This window comes from Symphalangus syndactylus, chromosome 15, assembly GCF_028878055.3.
Source record: "Symphalangus syndactylus isolate Jambi chromosome 15, NHGRI_mSymSyn1-v2.1_pri, whole genome shotgun sequence".
Taxonomy (NCBI): Eukaryota; Metazoa; Chordata; class Mammalia; order Primates; family Hylobatidae; genus Symphalangus; species Symphalangus syndactylus.
The window spans coordinates 89,775,299-89,800,708 of NC_072437.2; the positions used below are offsets into that span (position 1 = coordinate 89,775,299).

Genomic DNA, 25,410 nt, shown 5'->3' on the forward strand with positions numbered 1-25,410 from the left:
GACCAAGTGTCAGGTAAGTTTTGACAATAAAAAATCACTGAGAAAGTCAGGCAGGCCTGGCTAGGACTCAATCCTAGATCTGCCTCTTATTAGCAAGGTACATTGGGCAGGTTACTTAACTTGTGCCTGGCTCAGTTTCCCCATCTGTAAAGCAATGATGAACTCTGACCTCCTATTTTATCACTCCCACTCCTTCCCTCTGCCCCAGCTACTCTGGCTTTCTTATTGTTCCCCAAACTCTAACATCATGTCTTCTGTACCGTTTCCACTCACGACACTTCTGACACCAAATGTGTGGGGTTTTTCTTCACACCAACCAATGCTCACTCTCCAGACACTAATTGAGTGCCCTACGATTCAATTCAATTCCGACACCAACCATCTGGAGTTAGCACAGACCCCACAGGTAAGGGCTCAGGCCCACAAGACCACAAGAGTGCCCACACTTCACATGCCAGTCACCGGGTCTGGGCCATCTATACTCCTGACCGACTGTGAAGTCAGGAGGTTCCTACAACCACCTCCTCAGGTTGGGTAATTTGCCAGAGCAGCTCGCGGAACTTAGGAAAGCACTTTATTTACTATCACCAGTTTATTATAAAAAATACAGCTAAGAAATCACCACATGGAAAAGATAGGACAACATATGGGAATGGAGGTTTCCAGGAGTTTCCATGTCCTTTCCAGGCACCATCTTCCCAGCACCTTGATGTGTTCACCAACAGGAAGCTCTCCAAAACACATCATTCAGGGTTTTTAAGAAAGCTCTATTTGTGATCCGCTGCGTTGGTTAAAAAAAAGGCCGGGCCCAGTGGCTCACGCCTGTAATTCCAACACTTTGGGAGGCCGAGGCGGGCGGATCACGAGGTCAAGAGATAGAGACCATCCCCACCCCGGCCAACATGGTGGAAACCCTGTCTCTACTAAAAATACAAAAATTAGCTGGGTGTGGTGGCATGCGCCTGTAATCCCAGCTACTCAGGAGGCTGAGACAGGAGAATCACTTGAGTCCGGGAGGCATAGGTTGCAGTGAGCCGAGATCCCGCCACTGCACTCCAGCCTGGTGACAGAGTGAGACTACATCTCAAAACAAATAAATAAATAAAAATTTAAAGAAAGCTCTATTCTGCAGGCATCACTGATTAGATCATTGTCCATTGGTGACTGGCAATCAGCCTCCATCCTGAAGCTATCTAGGGGCCTATCAAGAGCCCTCTCATTAACAGAAACTCAGGTAGGAGTGAAAGAGATTTGTTATGAATAACAAGATGCTCTTATCACCATCCCTCAGGAAATTACAACGGTTTGAGCTCTATGTCAGGAACTTGGGACAAGACCAAGTATAGATTTCTTCTTATCACATGACTGCCTTAGGACTCTCACACTTTATGGTTTCTCAACCTAGGATACTTCTCTGAAATCTGAATCATTCAGGTCTCTACTCAAATCCTACCTTCCCAGAGAAATTATTCCCTGACCACCTACTTAAAACAGCATCTCCCTCTCCACCCATGTCATTCCCTATCTTATTCCCTTACTCTGCTTTCTTTTCTTTTTTTTGAGACAGGATCTTGCTTTATCACTCAGGCTGAAGTGCAGTGGTGGGATCACAGCTCACTGCAGCTTCAAACTCCTGGGCTCAAGCCATCCTCCTGCCTCTGCCTCCCGAGTAGCTGGTTCGACAGGCACACACTACTATGCCCAGCTAATTTTTTTTTGGTATAAACGATAGGTAGGCCCTCTGAACGGCCATCTCAAAATATTTCCAATAAGTCTGTTTTGAGTTGAAATGTTTTGGTTTCCTTCAATAGCTTTATTTCAGGTACTAGTAAGTATTGTGAAGAAAATAAAGCAGTTTGGGTCCAGGAGTTCAAGACCAGCCTGGGCAGCATATCAAGACATCGTTCATACCAAAATAAATGTTGATAACAAGATATAATACCTACATCAAAGGGTTTGTGTGAGGATTAAACGCGAGAGTGCACATAGAGGGATATGAGTGCCTAACACAATGCCCAGCATACAGTAAGCTCAATAACGTTGGTCAATGCTTTTATCAGAGGATTCCAGAAGACAGGTCAACATGGGCAGGAGCAGTCACAGAACGTTTCAAGAAGGTGGCAGGTCTTGAGCTTGATTTGGAAGGATAAGGAGTTTTTTCACTAGGTGGGGACATTGTAGGAAGTTGAAATCTCCTCTGTACAAGCCACCCCTCCCAACATTTCTTCATACTCCTATCAAATGCATAGTTCTCATACCGTACAAACCACCTACTAACCAGCCTCTGTCTGTCTGTCCACTAATCCATTAGTTTTCATTTTTGTATCACCGGAGCCTAGATGAATTCACCACTAAAGGGCACCCAGCAACGTCAGTGAATTCGTTTCAGAAATCTGTGGAAAAGAAACAGCCTACTGTTCTGTCCAGCAATCCAGACATAAGTATCTATCCTAAAGAAATAGTGTCAGCATTAAAAATCGTACAAAGATGTTCACTCGCAAGACAGAGAGAAAAAAAGTAGCAAACAGAACGTCCACCACTAGGAAACCATGAATAAACTACGATGTGTCCAAACTGTGCAGAGGTTGCACTGAATTAGACAGTGAAACAATCTCTAAGATATATCGTTAAACTGAAAAAAGAGGATACACATACAGTGATCCCATTTAGGTAAAACAAAAATTTTAACACCTCACACTAACGAAACCTAAAGATTTCTCTGAATGTGTGCATATTACATATAGATACATGTCTTGTTAACCACTATATCAACTCTTCAACACTGTGTGCCTGAAACATTGTAAGTTCTCAATAAGTATTTGCCGAATGAAGACATATGTACGTGAATAGAAAAAGACTGAAAAATAGATCTGCTTTTCGTGCAAAATATTTCTGTGCTATTTGCATTTTTAAAAGACTGTCTTAATGTATTACTTGTGCAGTTAAAATGAATTTAAAACAGTTATAAAAGTTCCAGGGCCTCGATATACCATATCTGGTCCAAGCACCAGGCTCTGAGTAACTTCTCCAAGTAACTAACTTCATCGTTTTGAGCCATTAGGGCTCTCGCACAGCAACTCGACGCTCACTTTACCTCTCCAGCATCAGACCCCTTAAAAGCATAATGATAAATTTTGAGGTGCTGGGTTTTCCATTGTTCCCAAACATCAGTTGACGGCACACTTTTCCTAAAGGGTCCTTTTCTCCCACGCCAAGACGTCCATGGAGCTGGGGGTCTGGCTCGGCCTTCCCTGCGCACCCTCTGGGGGCGAGTAAGCGCCGAACGTGGGGAGGAAAGCCCTCCTGGTGGGAGTGAGCACGCTGCGCGGGCACGGGGGAACAAAACTCACTTTCCGACTGGCCCCTTCTCTGGCTGTGATCTGTCTTTCCTGCTCAGGCATCGTCCCGCGCGGACACCGAATTCTTCTCGGATCCAGCTCAGAGCCAAAGGTCACCTGGTCGGCGGAGGACAGCGTGGTGTTAAAGTCCGGGGAGAGGAGGCGCAGAGCGTAAGGGCATTGGCGCGGCTCGGCTCTAAAGCAAAGAGGGGTCCAGGAACCGCCCCTTCATTTGAGACCCGGGAAGCCGCAGCCCTCGCTACATGGATGATTCAAAGGTGCGCGCCGCCGTCCTCCCGACGTGGGGGCGCGGGGATGAGAGCGCGAGGGGAGAGTGGGCCTTGGACCCTCGCCCACTCCCCAGGTGGCTGGGGGTGCCCGCCCTGGAACTGCCGGTCCCGCCGGTGCCACAGTGTCCTCTGCCGTGCCCGTGCCACAGTGTCCTCTGCCGTGCCGGCGCCGCAGGGCGGAGGCCCGTCCTCCTCCGCGGTCTCGGCCACCTAGCGTGTGCGGGAGCGGGAGGGCAGGTGAGCGGCGCAGAGCCGGGCCGCAGACTCAAGCTCCCAGGGTTCACCCACCGCCTGCGGGGAAGGTGCCCGGTGGCGCCGCGTCGGGTCCACTCTGCGCTGCCCCCTCCTCGGACTCTGCGCCTGGCTGCCGGGCGCCGCGGGTCCCAAAGGAAGCAACCGCGGCGAGAGCGAACTCCGCAGCTGCAAAATCGATGCGCGCTGCGCAAAGGCCAGCCAACGGCCTCCAACGGGCGGCGGGCTTTGGGCCGGGGCCGGGGGCGCAGGCGCCCAGGCGGGGTCTTCTAGTGGGGGAGGGGGTCGAGGGAGGGAGCGACGGCTGTCAATCACAGGCCACGCCCTCCTCAGCCCAACCTCCACTGCTGTCCCGCCCAAGGGGGCGGGAACCGTGTGCGCCACGCCGAATACTAGTCTACGTCTCGGCATATTCTATTGGCTGGAAGGCTGTGGGAAGCGGCTACCAGTAACCAATAGTAACACATATTTGGCCCGTGGGGGCGGGGCGAGCGCGGCTCTCTTTCTCAGGAGCCAATAGGGAAAAGGAAAGTGAAGCGTTTCCTGAGTTCGGGGGTTGGCGGAAGATGGCGGCAGGCGAAGGGAGCTGGTGCTTGTGCAAGTTGTTGAGGTGAGGAGCCGGTCGTGTGGGCTCACAGACGTTTTCTCGCCTGTAGTGGTACTTGCCTGTCCAGTGTAGCTAAATTTTGTGGGCAAATGGCCTTCCTTGTCATGAATCTAAGGTAATTTCTCAGGCCAATGAGCGGTCTTTTTCTTGGGAGTCTCCTATATAGGCTGGAACAGACTAGGTCTTAAAGACTCAATTTACAGCGTTTTCTTCTGCTTCACTGTTGGCCGAGGGGTCGAGTTCCCTTCCCTGCTTCAGCTTTTTCTTTCCCTTTCACACTCCAGTTAGTCTGTCATAAATTATTCATATTCATTCCTCATTTTCCTTTACGATTGAGCTACAAGATATTTTCCAATCTATCATGTCTCTTTTTCTGTAAAGAAGAAACCAGATTTTCTTTCTCATCTCTTAGTTTCTCTTAAACTCACCAAAACTGCCATTGTTAACACGTCACTTAAATATAAAGCTCACGTTGAATCCTCTGCTTTTTGATAATCTGTTATTTTAATTTTTATGATGTAAGAAGTTACATAAAATATTATTACTTTTATTTGTATTACGTGCATACGCTGTTTCTTCTAGAAAAATTAGAAAATAGATGAGTAAAAGGAAAAACCCCCAGGAATGCTACCATCCAGAGAGAGCCACTGTTAACATTTTGGTGAAAAAACTCCCAGACTTTTTTCCACCTTTGTTGTTGTAGTACTACTGTATTTTAAGTGCCTTGCCCTCCACTAGTAAAACAGAAGGCCTAGTATATTCTACCTACCTAGTTGTTTTACCACCTACATATTTTTGTTCAGGCTGAAAATTTATAATTAACACCATAGCTTCCTGAATAGCAGTATATACCTAATTCTTTCAAAAGTTAAGGCATTTCTTCTTCATTTTTGTCCCCTCTACTTCAAATTCTGCAATCATTACTTTAAACATTTTGAATGAGAAAGTCTATTATCAGAGCCTTTTGGTTCTTCCCTGTCATACGTAATATTTCTCAGTGCTTTACATTATAATGTTTAAATAAACTCACTAACCAGACTTAAAGGACAGGTTTAACTTTAGTCATTATGCAGCTTTTAAGTTAAATGTTTAATAGTTCAGTTTGAAAAGCTTGTCACATGAATTTTCCCACCTAAATTATTTGAAGGAATTGCCAGAAAAACTTTTACATTATATGGGTCAGCTGCATTTTAAATAAGCTTTTGAAAGATTGTCCTGAGAAAGCAAACTGTCCTCTGTAGTGTTGCTTTTATGAATTCATATATTCCAAATATTAAATAAATGATAAATCTTACCACTTTTGTCAGACTCTGTTCATCCTTTAAGGCAGTGGTTTTCAAATTGTGCTCCATGGACCATGCAGGTCCCGAGGCCCTTCAATGGATCCTCAACAAATCTGTTTTTATAATAACATTAAGGTAATATTTGCCTATTTTACTGTGTTGATAAGTGCAAAAGTGATAGCGGATAAAACTAAGTGACAGTGGATTTTAATTAACAGTGTGAAAAGGTCATTGATAGGGTTTCAGAGTCTGTATTGCAACTAACATTAAGAAATTGCATAACTTGTCAAATGTGGTCTAGCATCAGAGAAGAATATCTGTAACTAGCTGAAAAGTTAAATATATTTTAAACATAAGATCAATATATATTAAAATATACTCCCTTTTCCTACTACATATCTAAATTAGCCTGAATTTTCTTCATATACTTCAACAAAAACAACATATCACTACAGATTGAATGCAGAAACAGAAAGGAGGAGCCACTATCTGGTTTCATGTTAAGCCAGACATTAAAAAGATTTGCAAAAAATGTAAATCATTGACACCCTTCTTGCTAAATTTCTTTTTTTGGTTTGGAAAATATAGTTTTTTAATAAAAATATGTTAATATGTTATGAAAGAATTTTTATTTTCAAATGAATTCATAAAAAGTTTAAAGTTCTTTAGTTTTCATTTCTAATATGCTAAGTATTGGTAGATATAAGCAGTATAAACCACTGGTTCTCAACCTGGGGTGATTTTTGTGCTTCACAAGACATTTGGCATTTGGCAATATCTGGAGGGTTTTTTTTTTTTAATTTTTTTTTTAGAGATAAGAGTCTTGCTCTGTTGCCCAGGCTGGAGTGCAGTGGCATGATCATAGCTTACTACAGCCTTGAACTCCTGGGCTCAAGCAATCCTCCCACCTCAGCCTCCCAAAGTGTTGGGATTACAGGCATGAGCCACCATGCCCAACTGATAATTTTGATTGGGAGGGTGCTACTGGCATCTAAGTGGGTCAAGACCAAAGATGCTACTAAATATAATACATTGGACAACCTCCCCAACAAATAATTATTTGGTCCAAAATGTCATTAGTGTCAAGGATGAGAAACTCTGATGTAAACAAAAGCTATATTGGATCCTCAGTAAAATTTTTAAGAGTATAAAGGTGTATAAAGAATATAAAGACCAAATTATTTTAGACCAATTATTTCAGCTTTGAAATAAAGTGCTCATGTGGGATTTCAAATAAAGTCAAATACCTCTTCAAGTACACAGTAGGAAATCCCACATGAGATTTGTTCACAACAGGAACAAATGAGGATTTGTTCACAATAGGAAATCCCACATGAGAACTTTATTTCGAAACTAAGTATCAATAAAATATTTACTTCTGGCCAGGTGCAGCAGCTCATGCCTGTAATTTAATGCTTTGGAAGGCCAAAGCAGGAGGATTACATGAGGCCAAGAGCTTGAGACCAGCCTGGGCAACATAGCAAAACCCTATTTCTACAAAAAACATTTTTTTTAATTAGCTGGGTGTGGTGGCACGCACCTGTAGTCCCAGCTTCTCAGGAGTCTGAGGCAGGAGGATCACTTGAGCCAAGGAGTTTGGGGCTGCAGTGATTGCTATGATTGCACCACTGCACTCCAGCCTGGGTGACAGAGTGAGACCCTGTATCTAAAAAAAGCAAAATTTACTTTTCTGATGAATTTGTATGTTTTCATGTGGGCAGTGAAAACTATGTGATATGGTTTGGCCATGACCCCACCCAAACCTCAAGTTGAATTTTATCTCCCAGAATTCCCACATGTTGTGGGAGGGATCCAGGGGGAGATAATTGAATCATGGGGGCCAATCTTTCCCATACTATTCTCGTGATAGTGAGTAAGTCTCACGAGATCTGATAGGGTTTATCAGGGGTTTCTGCTTTTGCTTCTTTCTGATTTTTCTCTTGCCGCCACCATGTAAGAAGTGCCTTATGCCTCCCGCCATGATTCTGAGGCCTCACAGCCATGTGGAACTGTAACTCCAATTAAACCTATTTTTGTTCCCAGTTTCGAGTATATCTTTATCAGCAGCGTGAAAATGAACTTGGTACAGTAAATTGGTACCAGTAGAGTGGGGTGCTGCTGAAGAGATACCCAAAAATGTGGAAGCGACTTTGGAACTGGGCAACAGGCAGAGGCTGGAACAGTTTGGAGGGCTCAGAAGAAGACAGGAAAATGTGGGAAAGTTTGGAACTTCCTAGAGACTTGTTGAATGGCTTTGAACAAAATGCGGATAGTGATATGGACAATGAAATCCAGGCTGAGGTGGTCTCAGATGGAGATGAAGAATTTGTTGGGAACTGGAGAAAGGTGACTCTTCTTATGTTTTAGCAAAGGGACTAGAGGCATTTTGCCCCTGCCCTAGAGATTTGTGGAACTTTGAACTTGAAAGAGATGATTTAGGGTATCTGGTGTAAGAAATTTCTAAGCAGCAAAGCATTCAAGAAGTGACTTGGGTGCTGTTAAAAGCATTCCATTTTAAAAGGGGAACAGAGCATAAAAGTTCAGAAAATTTGCAGCCTGACAATGCAGTAGAAAAGAAAGACCCATTTTTTTAGGAGAAATTCAAGTTGGCTGCAGAAATTTGCGTAAGTAGCGAGGAGCCTAATGTTAATCCCCAAGGCCACAGGAGAAAATGTCTCCAGGCTATATCAGAGACCTTCATGGCAGCCTCTCCCGTGGCAGGCCTGGAGGCCCAAGAGGAAAAAGTGGTTTTGTGGGCCAGGCGCAGGGTCCCTGTGCTGTGTGCAGCCTAGGGACTTGGTGCCCTGTGTCCCAGCTGCTCCAGCCGTAGCTGAAAGGGGCCAACGCAGAGCTAGTGCTGTGGCTTCAGAGGGTGAAAGCCCCAAGCCATGGTAGCTTCACATGGTGTTGAGCCTGGGGGTGCACAGAAGTCAAGGATTGAGGTTTGGGAACCTCCACCTAGATTGCAGAAGATGTATAGAAATGCCTGGATGCCCAGGCAAAAGTTTGCTGCCGGGGCGGGGCCCTCATGGAGAACCTCTGCCAGGGCAGTGCAGAAGGGAAATGTGGGGTTGGAGCCCCCACCCAGAGTCCCTACTGGGGCACTGCCTAGTGGAGCTGCGAGAAGAGGGCCACCATTCTCCATACCCCAGAGTGGTAGATCCACTGACAGCTTGCACCGTGTGCCTGGAAAAGCCTCAGACACTCAACGCCAGCCCATGAAAGCAGCCAGGAGGGAGGCTGTACCCTGCAAATCCACAGGGGCAGAGCTGCTCAAGACCATGGGAACCCACATCTTGCTTAAGCATGACCTGGATGTGAGACCTGGAGTCAAAGGAGATCATTTTGGAGCTTTAAAAATTTGACTGCCCCACTGGATTTTGGACTTGCATGGGCCCTGTAACCCCCTTGTTTTGGCCAATTTCTCCCATTTGGAACAGCTGTACTTACCCAATACCTGTACCCCCATTGTATCTGGGAAGTAACTAGCTTACTTTTGATTTTACAGGCTCATAGGCAGAAGGGACTTGCCTTGTCTCAGATGAGACTGGACTGTGGACTTTTGGGTTAATGCTGAAATGAGTTAAGACTTTGGGGGACTGTTGGGAAGGCATAATTGGTTTTGAAATGTGAGGATGTGAGATTTGGAGGGGCCGGGGCAGAATGATATGGTTTGGCCATGTCCCCACCCAAATCTCAGTTTGAATTGTGTCTCCCAGAATTCCCATGTGTTGTCGAAGGGACCCAGGGGAAGGTAATTGAATCATGGGGGCTGGTCTTTCCCATGCTATTCTCATAATAATGAATAAGTCTCATGAGATCTGATGGGTTTATCAGGGGTTTCCACTTTTGCTGCTTCCTCGTTTTTCTCTTGCCCACTGCCATGTAAGAAGTGTCTTACGCCTCCTGCCGTGATTCTGAGGTCTCCCCAGCCATGTGAAACTGTAAGTCCAATTAAATCTCTTTTTGTTCCCCGTTTTGGGTACGTCTTTATCAGCAGTGTGGAAACGAAGTAATACACTATGTAACTACACAGAACATCCCCTATTTGCCTAGGCTACTAAGCAGCCCAGAGCCCAGTCTGCTATTCACTACTATGTATGTAAATATAGCCTGCATACCTGTGTCCATCATCAACCACCATCCCAACATACACACCATCTTTATTCTATTTTCCCTGGTCCTGACTTTTTATTATTTAACTTTTGCCATTTTATTGTTTTTAAATCTTATAAGCCCTCCTCAAATCCTTTATAAAGGATAGGCAGAGTATGAAAAATATTAAGTTAGGTTCCAACTGTATTGGCAACCCTAAAAGAAAAGCACCTTGACATTTTATTTTAACATATTTTAAGCAACATCTGAAGAGGTAATAAACTTTTGCATCCGTCATATATTCATTGGATGCCTTCTCTGTGCCAGGCATCGTACTTGGCATTGGGGACATGGTACGAGCAAGTCTGGGCCCTTGCTTTTGCAGAGCTTCAATCGACCTGACAGTAATGGAGAACCTTTTAACAGTCACTTTGTGAATGAGTTTACTGAGTATTAAGTAGAACATTAGTGCGTTTTTGACAGCTCATTCAGAGGTACATAAGGGAAGGTAGTAGTATTAGGTCATGTAAATAGAGCAAATACAGAACTGGAAATAGAAGTGGAGAAATCTAAGTTCCATTCCTTTATCCCAGAAATTGTTCTACTTGAGGTGAAGTGACAGAATGAAAAAGATTTACTATCTTACCAGACTTTAATGGAATATTGATCATTCAAAAGACGTATTTTTTTTGGTATCTGACCCTCAAAATGACAGCATATAACACATTCTTAATCATGTCTTGTTTAGATTAATAGTTAAATTTGTTTTAATCCCATAACATATATACTAAGTTAGGAGAAAGGGGATTCAATGTTGATTTTTACTGCTGATTAAAGTATGTTCAATTGGTAACATGCTACAGGAATTGGAATTAAAGGGGACTTATCCTTTCAATATTGGATATTTAGCAGCATTAGAATTTTCATACTTGAGTATTTTGTTAGCAGACTTGTTAAAGACAATTCTCTCTTTGTTACTAATATATAAAGTAGATATGTAAAAGCAGACTTTAATTTGTAATTTTTTTAATGTATATATCACATTGATTCTCAATTTTGTCCTCTTATTTCAGGTTTTTTTATTCATTATTCTTCCCTGGGCTCATTGTATGTGGAACTTTATGTGTGTGTTTGGTCATTGTCCTTTGGGGAATCAGACTGCTGCTACAGAGAAAGAAAAAATTAGTGTCAACTAGCAAAAATGGGAAAAATCAAATGGTGATTGCATTTTTTCATCCATACTGCAATGCTGGTGGAGGAGGAGAAAGAGTTTTATGGTGTGCTTTAAGAGCCCTGCAGAAAAAGTAGGTATCCATCTTTCTTAGCTAATTTGCTATATTGTTCCATTTCTTAAAAATTATTACCCAGAAATTCATCTTTCTTTTTTTTTTTTTTTTTTTTTTTTTGAGACAGAGTCTTACTCTGTCACCCAGGCTGGAGTGCAGTGGCACGATCTCGGCTCACTGCAAGCTCCACCTCCCAGATTCATGCCATTCTCCTGCCTCAGCCTCCTGAGTAGCTGGGACTACAGGCGCCCGCCACCACGTCCGGCTAATTTTTTATATTTTTAGTAGAGATGGAGTTTTATCATGTTAGCCAGGATGGTCTCGATATCCTGACCTTGTGATCCGCCTGCCTCGGCCTTCCAAAGTATTGGTATTACAGGCATGAGCCACCGTGCCCGGCCTCATCTTTCTAAAGTACCTAAAGTAAAAATGAATCCCTTTTTAAACTGTTCTTCAATAAGAAAATATTTCTTTCATGTGCCCACATGCCTTATATGATCTTACTTGATTTTAGTTACTATGATAAAGAAATAGACAAACCCAGGCATGGTGGCTCACACCTGTAATCCCAGTACTTCGTGAAGCCATGGAAGGTGAATCACTTGAGCCCAGGAGTTTGAGACCAGCCTGGGCATCATGGCGAAACCCTGTCTCTACAAAAAATTATCTGGGCATGGTGATGCGCACCAGCTTCTCCAGAGGCCGAGGTGGAAAAATTGACTGAGCCTGGGAAGTCAGAGCTACAGTGAGCCGTGATTGTGCACTGACTGCACTCCAGCCTGGGTGACAGAGTGAGAACCTGTCTCAAGGAAAAAAAGAAAAGAAAAGAAAAGAAAGAAAGGGACAGTGGATGGGGAAAACATCTGCCCTTTTATGGCATAATTTAATGGGAATCACTGGTCCCCTTGGGAGAGTGTATACAGAAGAGATTAAGTAATAAACAGAAATATACCAAGTATGTCAGAGCACTTTAAGCCTGAGTACTTTCAGGCAGTTGTGGCACACAGGAATAATCTTTATGAAAGTATCTATTTCACTCAAATTTTTATATCATTACCAGCTGGATAGTCTCAAGTTACCATGTTAGAAGGAATATGGTGTTATACATCTTTTAATATTTGAGCCTTCATCATCTCCACCCCCCCATACCCCAAAAATATTTATGATTCCCTTTTAGAAAGGAAAAAGCATAGTAGGTTCCATTATTTTATCATATGAGGAAAACTATTATTCTTCATGGTTACCCTACTTCCTGGTACACACCCTTCATTCAGTGCCAAGGCCTTCACACAGAATTCCCTCAGCTATACTTTTCTGTAATCCTGGCCCATCCTAGCTTCCAGGCCCTACCCCTGTATTTGCTCTGCCATCTTCTGTAACTGCCTAAATACAAAGAATTCTCGTAATTCCCAACTCCGTGACGCTTTTCCTACTCTCACTGATAATACTTTTTTCTTCTCTAACCAGATTATCTACCTCTTGAGGGCGGTGGTAAAGTTTCATGATATCTGTACACATAGTCCCCAGCAGCCTCTATTACTCCTAACCCATCTACAAGGAGAAAAAAAACAAATTATTAATACGACTTGGAAGATACTTTGTCATCTTGCTCTGGCCACATCGTGTTTCTCATCCCTCCCCATTCCTTCACATGTACTTTACTCCAACATGCAGAACAAGGAGCAGCTCCCTGAATATATCATGCTCTCTCTAGAGTCCTTCCCTTTCTATATAGTGTTCTTTTCTTCTGAAATAACCTTTTTCTCCCCAGTTAGTTTCTACAAGTCTTTCCTAACTGAACACATAACTACAGTGCACTTTTCATTCGACCTAGCAGTATTTATTGGGGACCTGCTATGTGTCAGGCACTGTTCTAGGGGTTGAGATTAAGAGAACAAGATTGATCAAGTCCTTCTCTCCTGGACGTTCGATTTTAGTTGAGAGAGACAAGATAATAGGCAAAGAAGAAAAATATCAAATAGTGAGAAGTGCTATATACAGAGTTAAAATAGGGTAATATAGGAGTGACTTGATACTTTAGATAGAGTGATCAGGGAAATATCTGATAACACTTAATCAAAATCTGAATGACAAAAACAGCTGCATTCACTGCGTGATGATTGTTAGGTATTGTTTGAAGTGCTTTACGTGTGTTAGCTCACTTGATCCTCAGAACAGTCTTTCGCAGTTGTTACCATTATCCTCATTTGACAAAGAAGAAAACTGGGGCACTAGAGCCCATGTTCTGAACCACATGCTAAACTGCCTGCCTTATGAAAAGACTGAGTGAAAATGAGAAAAGAGAATTCAGAGTAGAGAGAACAACCACTGCAAGTCCCCTAAGGTTGGGTGGAGCTTGGCGTGTTCAAAAAAAAGAATGCCAGTTTGGCTGCACCCTGGAGGGCAAAGGAGAACATGGGAAGGGAGGTGACAGAGGGAGGCAGGTTCCAGATCACACAGGAGTTGAGTGAGCAGGGAAATTAGTTTAGATTTTATTCTAAGTGCTATAGTAAACTAGTTTTGGGGTTACTGTTCTGTGACATAGTTTAGGGGCTGCCATGTTTGGTCTCCATCATACTGTTGCAATTAGATGGCAGCTGGGGCTGGAGGCATCTGAAGCCTTTTTCACTCACATTCTGGTTCTTGGGCTGGGATAACTGGACCTGCTGGGGGCTGTCGGGCATCTCTCTCACTGAGGAGCTTCTTCATGTGACTTGATTGGGCTTGCATACAACATAGCAATCTCGGGCTGGTTGGACTCCGTACATGACAGCTGTCTTCTCCTAGCATGAGCATTCCAGGAGACAGGAAGTAGGAGCTGCCAGTCCTTAGAATCTATGTTGGGAAACTGGCACAATGTCACTGTTGCCATATTCTGTTGGTCAAAATAGTCACAGAGCCAGGTGTTATTCCAGGGGAGGGGACTTAGATGCCACCTCTCAGTGGGAAAAGTATCAAAGAATTTGTGGCCTGGCTGGGCACAGTGGCTCACACCTGTAATCCCAGCACTTTAGGAGGCCAAGTCTGGCAGATCGCTTGAGGCCAGGAGTTTGAGACCAGCCTGGTTAACATGGCAAAACCCCTTCTCTACTTAAAAAATACAAAAATTAGCTGGGCATGGTGGCACACATCTGTAATCCCAGCTTCTCGGGAGGCTGGGGCACGAAAATCACTTGAACCCGAGAAGTGGAGGCTACAATAAGCCAAGATTGCGCCACTGTACTCCCGCCTGGGCAACAGACAGAGTGAGCCCTTGTCTTAAGAAAGAAAAAACAAATGGAATTTGTGGGCATTTTTAGGCTACCAGAGATCACAATCTTTTTTCACATTTTAAGAGGCTCATTCTTGCTGCTGGGTAAAGAGTGACTGGGAAGGAGCCAGAGAGGAGCAGTTAGATTGTCATCCTTTAGGCTTCCCCAGCATCCTGTGGGTGTCTTTATCAATGCGTAGCACACAGTTTTGCAGTTATTTGTTTTGCATGTCTGTTTTCTCCACTGGACTGAACCTCTGAAGATAAAGACTCTCTCTCATCTCCATACCCCCAAAACCTGGCATCTCATACTAGATGCTTAATAAATTTTTTTTTTTTTTTTTTGAGATGGAGTTTCACTCTTGTTGCCCAGGCTGGAGTGCAATGGTGCGATCTTGGCTCACCACAACCTCTGCCTACTGGGTTCAAGCGATTCTCCTGCCTCAGCCTCCCAAGTAGCTGGGATTATAGGCATGTGCCACCACACCCAGCTAATTTTATATTTTTAGTAGAGACAGACTTTCTCCATATTGGTCAGGCTGGTCTTGAACTCCTGACCTCAGGTGATCCGCCCGCCTCAGCCTCCCAAAGTGCTGGGATTACAGGCGGGAGCCACTGCACCCAGCCAATAAATGTTTTATGACTCAAAGAATAATTATAAACAGAGGGAGACCAAAGCATTACAAGTCATAAGAATATACTTTTAGGTATTTTCATACTAATTATATCTAATTGTGATATAGGCACAATATCCAGCTTTTAAAGACTTTTGCATTTTTCAGATAGAAACCCTGAGTATTGCTTTAGTATGGTGATCCTATCTGAAGACAGGTTTGTTGAATCTTAATTCTTGTTTATAGTATTTTATTACCATTTTTTTTTACTAAGAACACTGTCAAAACTTTTTAGTATTTCTTTAGACCATCTCATTCATAAATCAACACTTGATGTCTGTTCTGTGTGAAACCCTCAGTGGAGGAAATAGCAAAGAACTAGAAGTCATGGTCTCATTTGAAAGACTATACTTCTAATTCAATAAAAAAATATAGAAAACATCATTTTTAGTATGACCAACATGGAGAAACGCTGACTCTACTAAACATACAAAATTAGCCGGGCGTGGTAGTGCATGTCTGTAATTCCAGCTACTCGGGAGGCTGAGGCAGGAGAAGCACTTTAACCCGGGAGGCAGAGATTGTGAGCCAAGATGGCACCATTGCACTCCAGCCTGGGCAACAAGAGTGAAACTGTCTCAAAAAAACAAAAAAAAATCAAATCTTTATAACTGTAAGAAAGTAGTTATCTACAACTTTTTGCTTGATTTTAACCTAATATATTCTTTTTTTTTTTTTTTTTTTTTTTTTTTTTGAGACAGAGTTTCACTCTTGTTGCTCAGGCAGGAGTGCAGTGGCGCAATCTCGGCTCTCAGTCTCTCAGGGTAGGTAGCAGGCTTTTTTTTTTTTTTTTTTTTTTGAGATGGAGTCTCACTCTGTCACCCAGGCTGGAGTTCGGTGGCATGATCGCAGCTCACTGCAACCTCCACCTCCTGGGTTCAAGCGATTCTCCTGCCTCAGCCTCCTGAGTAGCTGGGATTACAGGCGCATGCCACTGTGTCTGGCTACTTTTTGTAACTTAATACATTCTTAACCATTACATTCTATTTTAGGTATCCTGAAGCAGTTTATGTTGTTTATACCGGCGATGTTAATGTCAACGGTCAACAGATACTAGAAGGTGCTTTCAGAAGATTTAACATCAGATTAATTCACCCAGTGCAGTTTGTTTTTTTAAGGAAACGCTATCTTGTGGAAGATTCACTGTATCCTCACTTCACACTGCTGGGCCAAAGTCTAGGATCCATTTTTCTTGGCTGGGAAGCTCTAATGCAGTGTGTCCCTGATGTTTACATTGATTCAATGGGATACGCTTTTACACTTCCTCTGTTTAAGTATATAGGGGGTTGCCAAGTTGGAAGCTATGTTCATTATCCTACTATCAGCACCGACATGCTCTCTGTAGTGAAGAATCAAAATATTGGATTTAATAATGCAGACTTCATTACCAGGAATCCTTTTCTCAGCAAAGTAAAGCTCATCTACTACTATTTATTTGCTTTTATTTATGGCCTTGTTGGTTCTTGCAGTGATGTAGTCATGGTCAATTCTTCTTGGACACTAAACCATATTCTCTCACTATGGAAAGTTGGGAATTGCACTAACATTGTTTATCCACCTTGTGATGTGCAGACATTTCTGGACATTCCCTTACATGAGAAAAAGATGACCCCAGGACATTTGCTGGTTTCTGTTGGCCAGTTTAGGCCGGAAAAGAATCATCCATTGCAGATCAGAGCCTTTGCTAAATTGCTGAATAAGAAGATGGTTGAGTCACCTCCTTCACTTAAACTCGTCCTCATTGGAGGTTGTCGTAACAAAGATGATGAACTTAGGGTAAACCAACTGAGAAGGCTGTCTGAGGATTTAGGAGTTCAAGAATATGTGGAATTTAAAATAAACATTCCATTTGATGAATTAAAGAATTATTTGTCTGAAGCAACAATTGGTCTGCATACCATGTGGAACGAGCATTTTGGGATTGGTGAGTTTGGCCTTTAAACAACTTGTTTGCTGCCATGAGATACACATTTTAAGTTCTTTTGATAAAATGATAATACTCTGGAAGTCTGCATCATGCCCTAATTCTCTTGCCCTCATCCACCAAATATGCTTTCCTCATTTGAGACCTTGTAAAATAGTAGTTAATAATAGCAGCTAGTATTTATTGACCAATTCCTGTGTGTGGGCCACTGTGTTGAGATTTTTACACATATTATCTAATGTAAGCCCTTCTAAACCCCTATTTGATAGGTGTTATTGTTATTCCCATTTTATAAATAAAGAAACTTAGGCACAGGAAGGTTTAGAAATTGCTCGAGTTCAGTTACACAGTAAGTAAGTGGTAGAGCCCGGATTCTAACCCAGATAGCCCCTGCTCTTAACAGCAACATTTTCTCTCCTCATCTAACCACACTACGTACTTACCGGTACAGATTCCTGGGCCCTACCCTTATCCTACAGAATGGCCAAATGGACAAGGCCCAGGTAGATGTATTTTGATAATGCTGTTTAAGCGATTCTGTTATGCATCAAAAGTTGAGAACCACTGTTTGCATAGGGGCTTCTCACAGTAACTCTTTTAGTCTTTTATTGATTCTACCCTCACCGTTGGAATGGCCCTCTTTGTGCCAGATTGCATCATAAGTCTTCAACTTAAATCTCCTTGCACTTTAGCCGTTCTTGTTTATTCTGGCACAAACTGCTATCTCTATTCTGACCTGTTAAGCACACATTTTGCTATAAAATCAAGTACTGCTTTGTGTTTAATTTGGGTCCACATATATTTCTCAAGCGCTTTGTGCCTCACACTGTTAGTTGTTAGGGGAAATGAGGATAACATAAAAGTGACATTTCCTAAACTAAGACTACAATTTCTCTTACACTCTTTCTTACTCCTAGTTAGTAGTATAGTACTAGGCCCAGACATTCAGCAAGAACTTGTTGACCCAACCTGTTGCATGGGATCTGACCTCCTGTGCTTCCTTCCGTAGAAACTTACTAAGCATTCACTCTGCTGAGCACTTGGGTGGATGCTAGGGATGTGGTGGAGACAGGAGCTGCTTGGCCTGTCAGAGGCTTCCCGCCCTCTGGTGGTGCCAACAGGCTACACAGGCAAGTGCCGTGCCGTGCTGTGCTGTGTGCCAGGTGCTATGCTAAGGAAGTGCAGGGTGATGTGAAAGTGCCAAAGAGAAACCTAACACAGACTTGTGCGGGCAGGGAACAGTTGCCCAAGGAAGTGATGTGACACTTGAGCAGGACCCGAACAATAGAGGTTAGCCAGGAGAGAGGGGAGAGTCTCCAGCAGAGGGAACAGCACTGTGATAGGAGTGACAACAGATGCATCAATAGGAACATTCAGCAGGAAGACAACAGAGAGGTGATAGAGGCCAGGTTAAGCCAGTGGAAAAGAATAGCAGGATTTTAAGTATTGCATGTAAAAGCTTTCTGATTTCTCCAGTCCATTCTGGCCACATGGGGAGTGGATCAGTGAAGAGCAGGGAGAGCAAGACTGGAAAGGCAGTAAGATGAGCCGGCCTACTATAGCAACCCAGATAGAGGTGCTGGTGAGCTGAACTTGGTAGGTGAACATGCTTGAGAGACATTCTGCAGTAGTATTGACCAGGACTTGGTGATTAACTGGATGTGTTAAATGAGGGAGGAAGAGAAGACCACCTAGGGTTTTGGGAGCGGGGCAGCTGTGAGAATGGTGTTGGCCTTCTCCCAGAGGGGAAATCCAAGAGCAAATGCCATTGATGAGCCAAGTTTTGAACCTGCAGAGTTTGAGTTCATCTGTGGGACATGTGAGGGCATGCGTCCAAGAGGTAGTTTTGTATATAGGAGTCTGAAGTTGAGGAGAGGAATCTGGTCTGGAAACACAAAATGAGGATTGTCCTTGTGCAGGTAGTTATCAAAGCTCCCGTGGATGTGGTTAAGATCGCCTAGGGAATATGTACAGAGCGAGAAGAGGCTCTCAGTACAAAATGCAGAGAACAGGAACAGCTGAGAAATGGGGAGAAGAAATGGAGAGGGGGGAAAGCCAGCCAAGTGCAGTGTCTTAGAAACCAAGGAAGAGAGTGTTTGGAGAAGAATGGAGACGGCACAGATTCCGATGCTGCCCAGATGCTGGGGAAGGTAAGGCAGTCACTGGTGACCAGGAGCCAGTAGAGAGGGAAAGGGTAAAATTGATTAGATGCAAGTCTCTGAGAAAGTACAGGATGCTCTCCAGCTTCAAGCAGAATATGATATGAGCTACTGAATTCTGTTCTGCAGGGATTTCACCAGTTTTAAAAACATTTGGCATGATTTAATTTCTCTCCTATACATCCAGGATGATATCAGCTCTGTACCATCCTTCAGATAATTGGGAAAGCCGTCACTTGAATCATTCTCTGAAGGGCTTAATTCTCCTAGGAATATGGCTAAGAAAGGCTGGCTAGAGTAATTTATATTTCATGTGTATCATTTGGCAGAAACTAACCACAACTTTCATTTAGTTCAGCACTGTTGTTGGGCATGCAGTAGTCTCAAATATGCCAGAAATCCAGGCAGTAACATAAGCACGGCAATAGTATGCTTCACTTAGGTGATTCACTTTTTTATTTTTTCTGCTAATGTAATTTGAACTATTAAAATTGTTTTTGATCTTTTTACTCCTTTTGTTTTTCTAATACCTGTTAATATTCTACCATCTTGCTAACATTCTCTAGTCTTCTTTTTTAATTATCTGCGATACATCTTTTTTAATAGGCTAGTCTTCCATTTACCTGTCTATTTTAACTAAGAATAAAGCAGCAGGCTGGGTGTGGTAGCTCACGCTGGTAAATCCCAGCACTTTGGGAGGCCAAGATGGGAGGACCACTTGAGGCTAGGAGTTAGAGGCCAGCCTGGACAACATAGTGAGACCCTATCTCTTTTAAAAAAAAATGCAGTATTATTATGAAGCTTTGAAAACTAAAAAGCTTAAAATTATTTTATTTTGTACTGTAGAAGTTAAATAAGCAAATGTCTAGACATACATTTAATTAAGTTTCTCATAAGTCCCTTAAATTTTTTGAAGATTTCTATTCATCCTCATTCTTATGAGCACACTCAAAAACTTAAAAGATTACATGATTTTTGTTTTTTTCTCAGGAGTTGTGGAGTGTATGGCAGCTGGCACAATTATCCTTGCACACAATTCAGGGGGCCCAAAGCTTGACATTGTCGTTCCTCACGAAGGAGATATAACTGGCTTTCTGGCTGAGAGTGAAGAAGACTATGCTGAAACTATCGCTCACATTCTTTCCATGTCTGCAGAAAAGAGACTCCAAATCAGAAAAAGTGCTCGTGCATCTGTAAGCAGATTCTCTGATCAGGAATTTGAAGTGACATTCCTATCATCTATGGAAAAGTTATTTAAGTAATGCCATATCTGTAAAATTAAAGATATTTTATATAAACTGGTTAACCACCTTCATATGTAAATATTTTTCTAAATTCAATCTCATTTGTCAAATCATTTTACTTTAGAAAACAGACAAGAAAATTTCCTTTTAGAATAAAAGAAGTGTTGAAAAGAAAATGGATGACTAGCCTTCGGCTTCCGTTCTTGGTATACATGAGAGAAGCTGGCTGTTGAGATGAATGTGAACCAGGTTGTGGAGAATCTGGCTTTGAGCCAACATGAAGAACTAGAGGATTTGCCAAAAAACTACCCCTTGAGTGAGAATGAAGATGAGGAGGACAGTGATGGAGAGAGAAAGCATCAAAAGCTTCTGGAAGCAATCAGTTCCCTTGATGGAAAGAATAGGTGGAAATTGGCTGAGAGGTCTGAGGCTAGTCTGAAAGTGTCAGAGTTCAGTGTCAGTTCTGAAGGATCAGGAGAAAAGCTGGTCCTTGCAGATCTGCTTGAGCCTGTTAAAACTTCATCTTCTTTGGCCACCATAAAAAAGCAACTGAAGAGAGTCAAATCAAAGAAGGTGGTGGAGTTACCTCTTAACAAAGAAAAGATTGAACAGATCCACAGAGAAGTAGCATTCGGTAAAACCTCACAAGTCCTCTCCAAATGGGACCCTATCGTCCTGAAGAACCAGCAGGCAGAGCAGCTGGTTTTTCCCCTGGGGAAGGAGCAGCCAGCCATTGCTCCCATTGAACATGCGCTCAGTGGCTGGAAGGCAAGAAGTCCCCTGGAGCAGGAAATTTTTAACCTCCTCCGTAAGAACAAGCAGCCAGTGACAGATCCTTTGCTGACTCCCATGGAAAAGGCCTCTCTCCGAGCCATGAGCCTGGAAGAGGCAAAGATGCACCGAGCAGAGCTTCAGAGGGCTCGGGCTCTGCAGTCCTACTATGAGGCCAAGGCTCGAAGAGAGAAGAAAATCAAAAGTAAAAAGTATCACAAAGTCATGAAGAAAGGAAAGGCCAAGAAAGCCTTAAAAGAGTTTGAGCAGCTGCAGAAGGTTAATCCAACTGTGGCATTGGAAGAAATGGAAAAAATTGAAAATGCCAGAATGATGGAAAGAATGAGCCTTAAGCACCAAAACAGTGGGAAATGGGCCAAGTCAAAGGCAATTATGGCCAAATATGACCTAGAGGCTCGCCAAGCTATACAGGAACAGTTGGCCAAGAGCAAAGAACTGACACAGAAACTCCAGGTAGCCTCTGAGAGTGAGGAAGAGGAGGGAGGCACAGAAGAAGTGGAAGAACTCCTTGTCCCTCATGTAGTGAATGAAGTGCAGATGAATGTGGACGGACCGAATCCCTGGATGTTCAGGAGCTGCACCAGTGACACCAAAGAGGCTGCAACACAGGAGGACCCTGAGCAACTGCCAGAGCTTGCGGCTCATGAGGTTTCTGAAAGTGAGGCAGAAGAAAGGCCAGTGGCAGAGGAAGAAATTTTGTTGAGAGAATTTGAGGAGAGGCAGTCCCTTAGAAAAAGATCTGAGCTCAACCAGGATGCTGAGCCAGCAGGCAGTCAAGAAACAAAAGATTCTAGCAGCCAGGAGGTGCTGTCCGAATTGAGGGCACTCTCTCAGAAATTGAAGGAAAAACATCAGTCCAGGAAGCAAAAAGCAAGTTCAGAGGGGACTGTTCCCCAGGTCCAGAGAGAGGAACCTGCCCCAGAAGAAGCGGAGCCCCTATTGCTACAGAGGTCAGAGAGAGTACAAACTCTGAAAGAGCTAGAAGAGCTGGGAAAAGAAGATTGTTTTCAAAATAAGGAGCTTCCCAGACCTGTGTTAGAAGGGCAGCAGTCAGAGAGGACCCCAAATAATTGGCCTGATGCCCCTAAGGAGAAGAAAGAGAAGGAGCAACTGATCGACCTACAGAACTTCCTAACCACACAGTCTCCTTCCATGAGGTCTTTGGCAGTTCCCACAATAATAGAGGAGCTGGAAGATGAAGAGGAGAGAGACCAAAGGCAGATGATAAAGGAAGCTTTTGCTGGGGATGGTGTCATCAGAGATTTCTTGAAAGAGAAGAGGGAAGCTGTGGAGGCGAGTAAGCCAAAGGACGTGGACCTGACACTACCTGGCTGGGGCGAGTGGGGTGGTGTGGGCCTAAAGCCCAGTGCCAAGAAAAGATGCCAGTTTCTCATTAAAGCCTCTGTGGGTCCTCCAAGAAAAGATAAGAATTTGCCAAATGTGATTATCAGTGAGAAGCGCAACATCCACACAGCAGCTCATCAGGTACAAGTGCTTCCATATCCATTTACCCACCATCGGCAATTTGAAAGGACCATCCGGACCCCTATAGGATCCACATGGAATACCCAGAGGGCTTTCCAAAAGCTGACTACTCCCAAGGTCGTCACCAAGCCAGGCCATATCATTAAGCCAATAAAAGCAGAGGATGTGGGCTACCAGTCTTCCTCAAGGTCGGACCTGCCTGTCATACAGAGGAATCCAAAACGAATCACCACACGTCACAATAAAGAAGAAAAACTGTAGGTTGAGTAGCTGGAGAAGTGACAGCCAGGACCCCTGTTTCCACTTCCTTTGGTCCAGTTTTACTCTGCTACAGGGCGGATTCCAAAACTGGCTCAGCACATTGCATGTAGTTGAGCCACATTTTTTAAAAAAAGAAAATGGATGACCATTAATTGACTAGCATTTTAGAATTGATCAGACATTAGAACACAGAAAAATTCTGGTACATTTAAATTCTAAACAATACAGTGGATGACCCTTTTGAATATACCTAATAATTTCCTTAAGAAATTTTAAACAGACTTGTTTAATGGTGTTCTCAAAGCACACAGTCAAGAGGTGGGACTGACTGATGCTTTATAGGTATGTGTAGGGTGGTAGAGGCCAAGGTGCTGCCAGCAATCCTTTCCATACTAGGTACTGGTGAAAATTGTTTTTGTGTATGCTGTCAGCACATTTGTGGGGGTCTCTCATTATCCCTTAACAGTGCCACATCTCAGCCTGGAAGTCAGCTTTAAGTCATGCAAGAGAACCCCAGGTTGTTTTTCTGACAGTGATGATATTATATACAGATACATCCACAGGGTATCTATTACCAGCATAATGCATTGTAAGATGTCAAGGTGGCATTTTGAAAAGAGCGCTGGGCAAGCAGTTAGCATATCTGGGCCTACCTTCAGCTTCATCATTTACAAACTTCTGACCTTTTGACACTAAAGCTGCTCCTTTATCTTTCTGAGTCTCAGATTCTTCATCTGTAATCTGGAGTTGTTAATTCCAGTCCTTACTACCTTTTAGAGTTGGAATGAGATGGAAAGTAGATGAAACTACTTTGAAAATTATGACAGTTAAGGGCCGGGCGTGGTGGCTCACGCCTGTAATCCCAGTACTTTTGGAGGCCGAGGTGGGTGGATCATGACGTCAGCAGTTGAGACCAGCCTGAACAACATGGTGAAACCTTGTCTGTACTAAAAATACAAAAAAATTAGCTGGGCCTGGTGGCAGGCACCTGTAATCCCAGCTACCTGGGAGACTGAGGCAGGAGAATTGCTTGAAACTGGAAGGTGGAGGTTGCAGTGAGCCAAGATTGTGCCACTGCACTCTAGCCTGGGCAATAAGCAAAACTCCATCCCCCAAAAAAAAAAAATTATGAGAGTTAAAGGTAACATTACATACTAAATGTCTTCTATAATCCTATCTTTATTAATGCATTACAACTCTGTAGATTGTTAGTTACTAGGCCAGTAGCTAGGAATTGGTATAAATTTAATGCACCTTCTATCCTGAATAACTAGCATGGAAAAGTGAATATATGTGTGAGCAGATATGGCTATAAAGACCTATAGCTTTTGCATTTTATGCATAATCCTTTCTAGTTCAGTGAATTGACCCCATCCACAGCCTGATTCATCTTTGTGTTAAGGAGCAAATGAAAGGGTGTATTATTCCTTTGCAGTCTCCTCTCAGTCATTCATCAATGTGGCCAGCTTATCTACTCCCAATTATGTTGTTAATACATCTCCAAGCCATCTGTCATCAGATCAAAAAGCAGCAAACAGAGGGTCAGTCACAGGATGTTCTGACACACCATTGTAACTTTGTGTTAGAGATGATCCCATTTAGAAAAAGACTGGTAGAAATTGGAGTGAAAGGAACCCTACAGATTAGCCCAGTTCTCTCTTATTTTCAGCTTTACAGACAAGAACAATTTAAATCTAAAGAATTTAGTAGATTCCTTCAGTGTCACAAAGCTGTTTCATGAAAGAATCAAGATTATAACCTGGATATTCTGACTCCTGGCCCAGTGCTTTTTCTTACTTTGTAGCTACACTTTGAAGTAAGATTGAAACTGTTATCCACTCAATTGCCTTATTCCTGAGGATGTAGTGAAGGAAGAAAAAGTTTCCTGGAATTCCGTAAACTATATTTTAATCTTATTTCTTCAAAATTATTTTCATATATCACAGATATATCATTGGAAGATATAATTTGCATATATGTTCATTATCAGTGTTCCTAATATGGTATTACATGTATTCTATTTTTTTCTGAATGATAGCATGAAAAGTGTCAAAGTGGTTTGTCCACTAGCGTCTGTCTGCAGAACTTTCAGGATGACTATTAATTCCTCTCAGATGTCATTTTTGAGTGGTCCAAGCCTGCTGTTTTGAACCCACAGCAGTGGAGATTTGTATTCTTATTTACAGTTGTGTACTATAAAGTGTGTGTTACATAAGTTTTGTGTAATAGTTATTTGTAAATATTATTTAGATTTGTATTTAGACATGATTTATATCTAATAGATACAAAGTCTGTGTCTAAATATTATTTAAAGAAGTGATTTTTCATTCTCTTGGATTCTTTCCAGTGTGGTGCCTTTTATATGCCTCACATAGTCTCCTTTTTCTCCTACTAATATTCCCAAGCTCCATATGCCAATTAAAGAAGAAAGAAAAATAAAAGTTTGTCTTGCTTGTGAAACATTAAGAAG

General features: G+C 42.8%; 4 protein-coding genes across 30 annotated transcripts in view; 2 read left to right on the top strand and 2 right to left on the bottom strand.

Moving 5' to 3' along the window:
• Window positions 1-4,173, bottom strand: part of LOC129464004 (transmembrane protein 272) — a 201,710-nt gene extending 197,537 nt beyond the window's left edge. For 23 of the 25 annotated variants that reach the window (XR_010116060.1, XM_055244789.2, XM_055244792.2 and 20 more), the window contains exon 1: window positions 3,351-3,721. Coding sequence is in view for 24 of the 25 variants with exons in the window: in XM_055244789.2 (XP_055100764.1) it covers window positions 3,351-3,401 (51 nt within the window). In the remaining variant the exon portion in view is untranslated. Of the gene's footprint in view, window positions 1-3,350; window positions 3,722-3,916 lie in introns of those variants that run through there. The other 2 variants (XM_055244776.2, XM_063619204.1) reach the window with 1 other exon arrangement.
• Window positions 3,805-20,456, top strand: ALG11 (ALG11 alpha-1,2-mannosyltransferase). Its single transcript, XM_055244833.2, has 4 exons — window positions 3,805-4,490; window positions 10,939-11,169; window positions 16,068-16,999; window positions 20,149-20,456. Exons 1-4 carry the CDS (start codon window positions 4,447-4,449, stop codon window positions 20,418-20,420), a joined length of 1,479 nt encoding a protein of 492 aa, XP_055100808.1. The 5' UTR covers window positions 3,805-4,446; the 3' UTR covers window positions 20,421-20,456.
• The window catches only part of NEK5 (NIMA related kinase 5), a 105,146-nt gene continuing 93,359 nt past the window's right edge, over window positions 13,624-25,410 (bottom strand). For both annotated transcript variants that reach the window (XM_063619216.1, XM_063619212.1), the window contains one exon: window positions 13,624-14,026. In XM_063619216.1, the coding sequence (XP_063475286.1) occupies window positions 14,011-14,026 (16 nt within the window). In that variant the 3' untranslated portion in view covers window positions 13,624-14,010. The remainder of the gene's footprint in view (window positions 14,027-25,410) is intronic.
• Window positions 20,637-25,406, top strand: UTP14C (UTP14C small subunit processome component). Of its 2 annotated transcripts, XM_055244821.2 has the most exons (2): window positions 20,637-21,026; window positions 21,171-25,406. In XM_055244821.2, the coding sequence occupies exons 1-2, from the start codon at window positions 20,637-20,639 to the stop codon at window positions 22,938-22,940; spliced, it is 2,160 nt and encodes a 719-aa protein (XP_055100796.1). In that variant the 3' UTR covers window positions 22,941-25,406. The 2 variants fall into 2 exon arrangements, with proteins under 2 accessions (XP_055100796.1, XP_055100795.1); XM_055244820.2 differs by having other exon boundaries at window positions 20,637-25,406.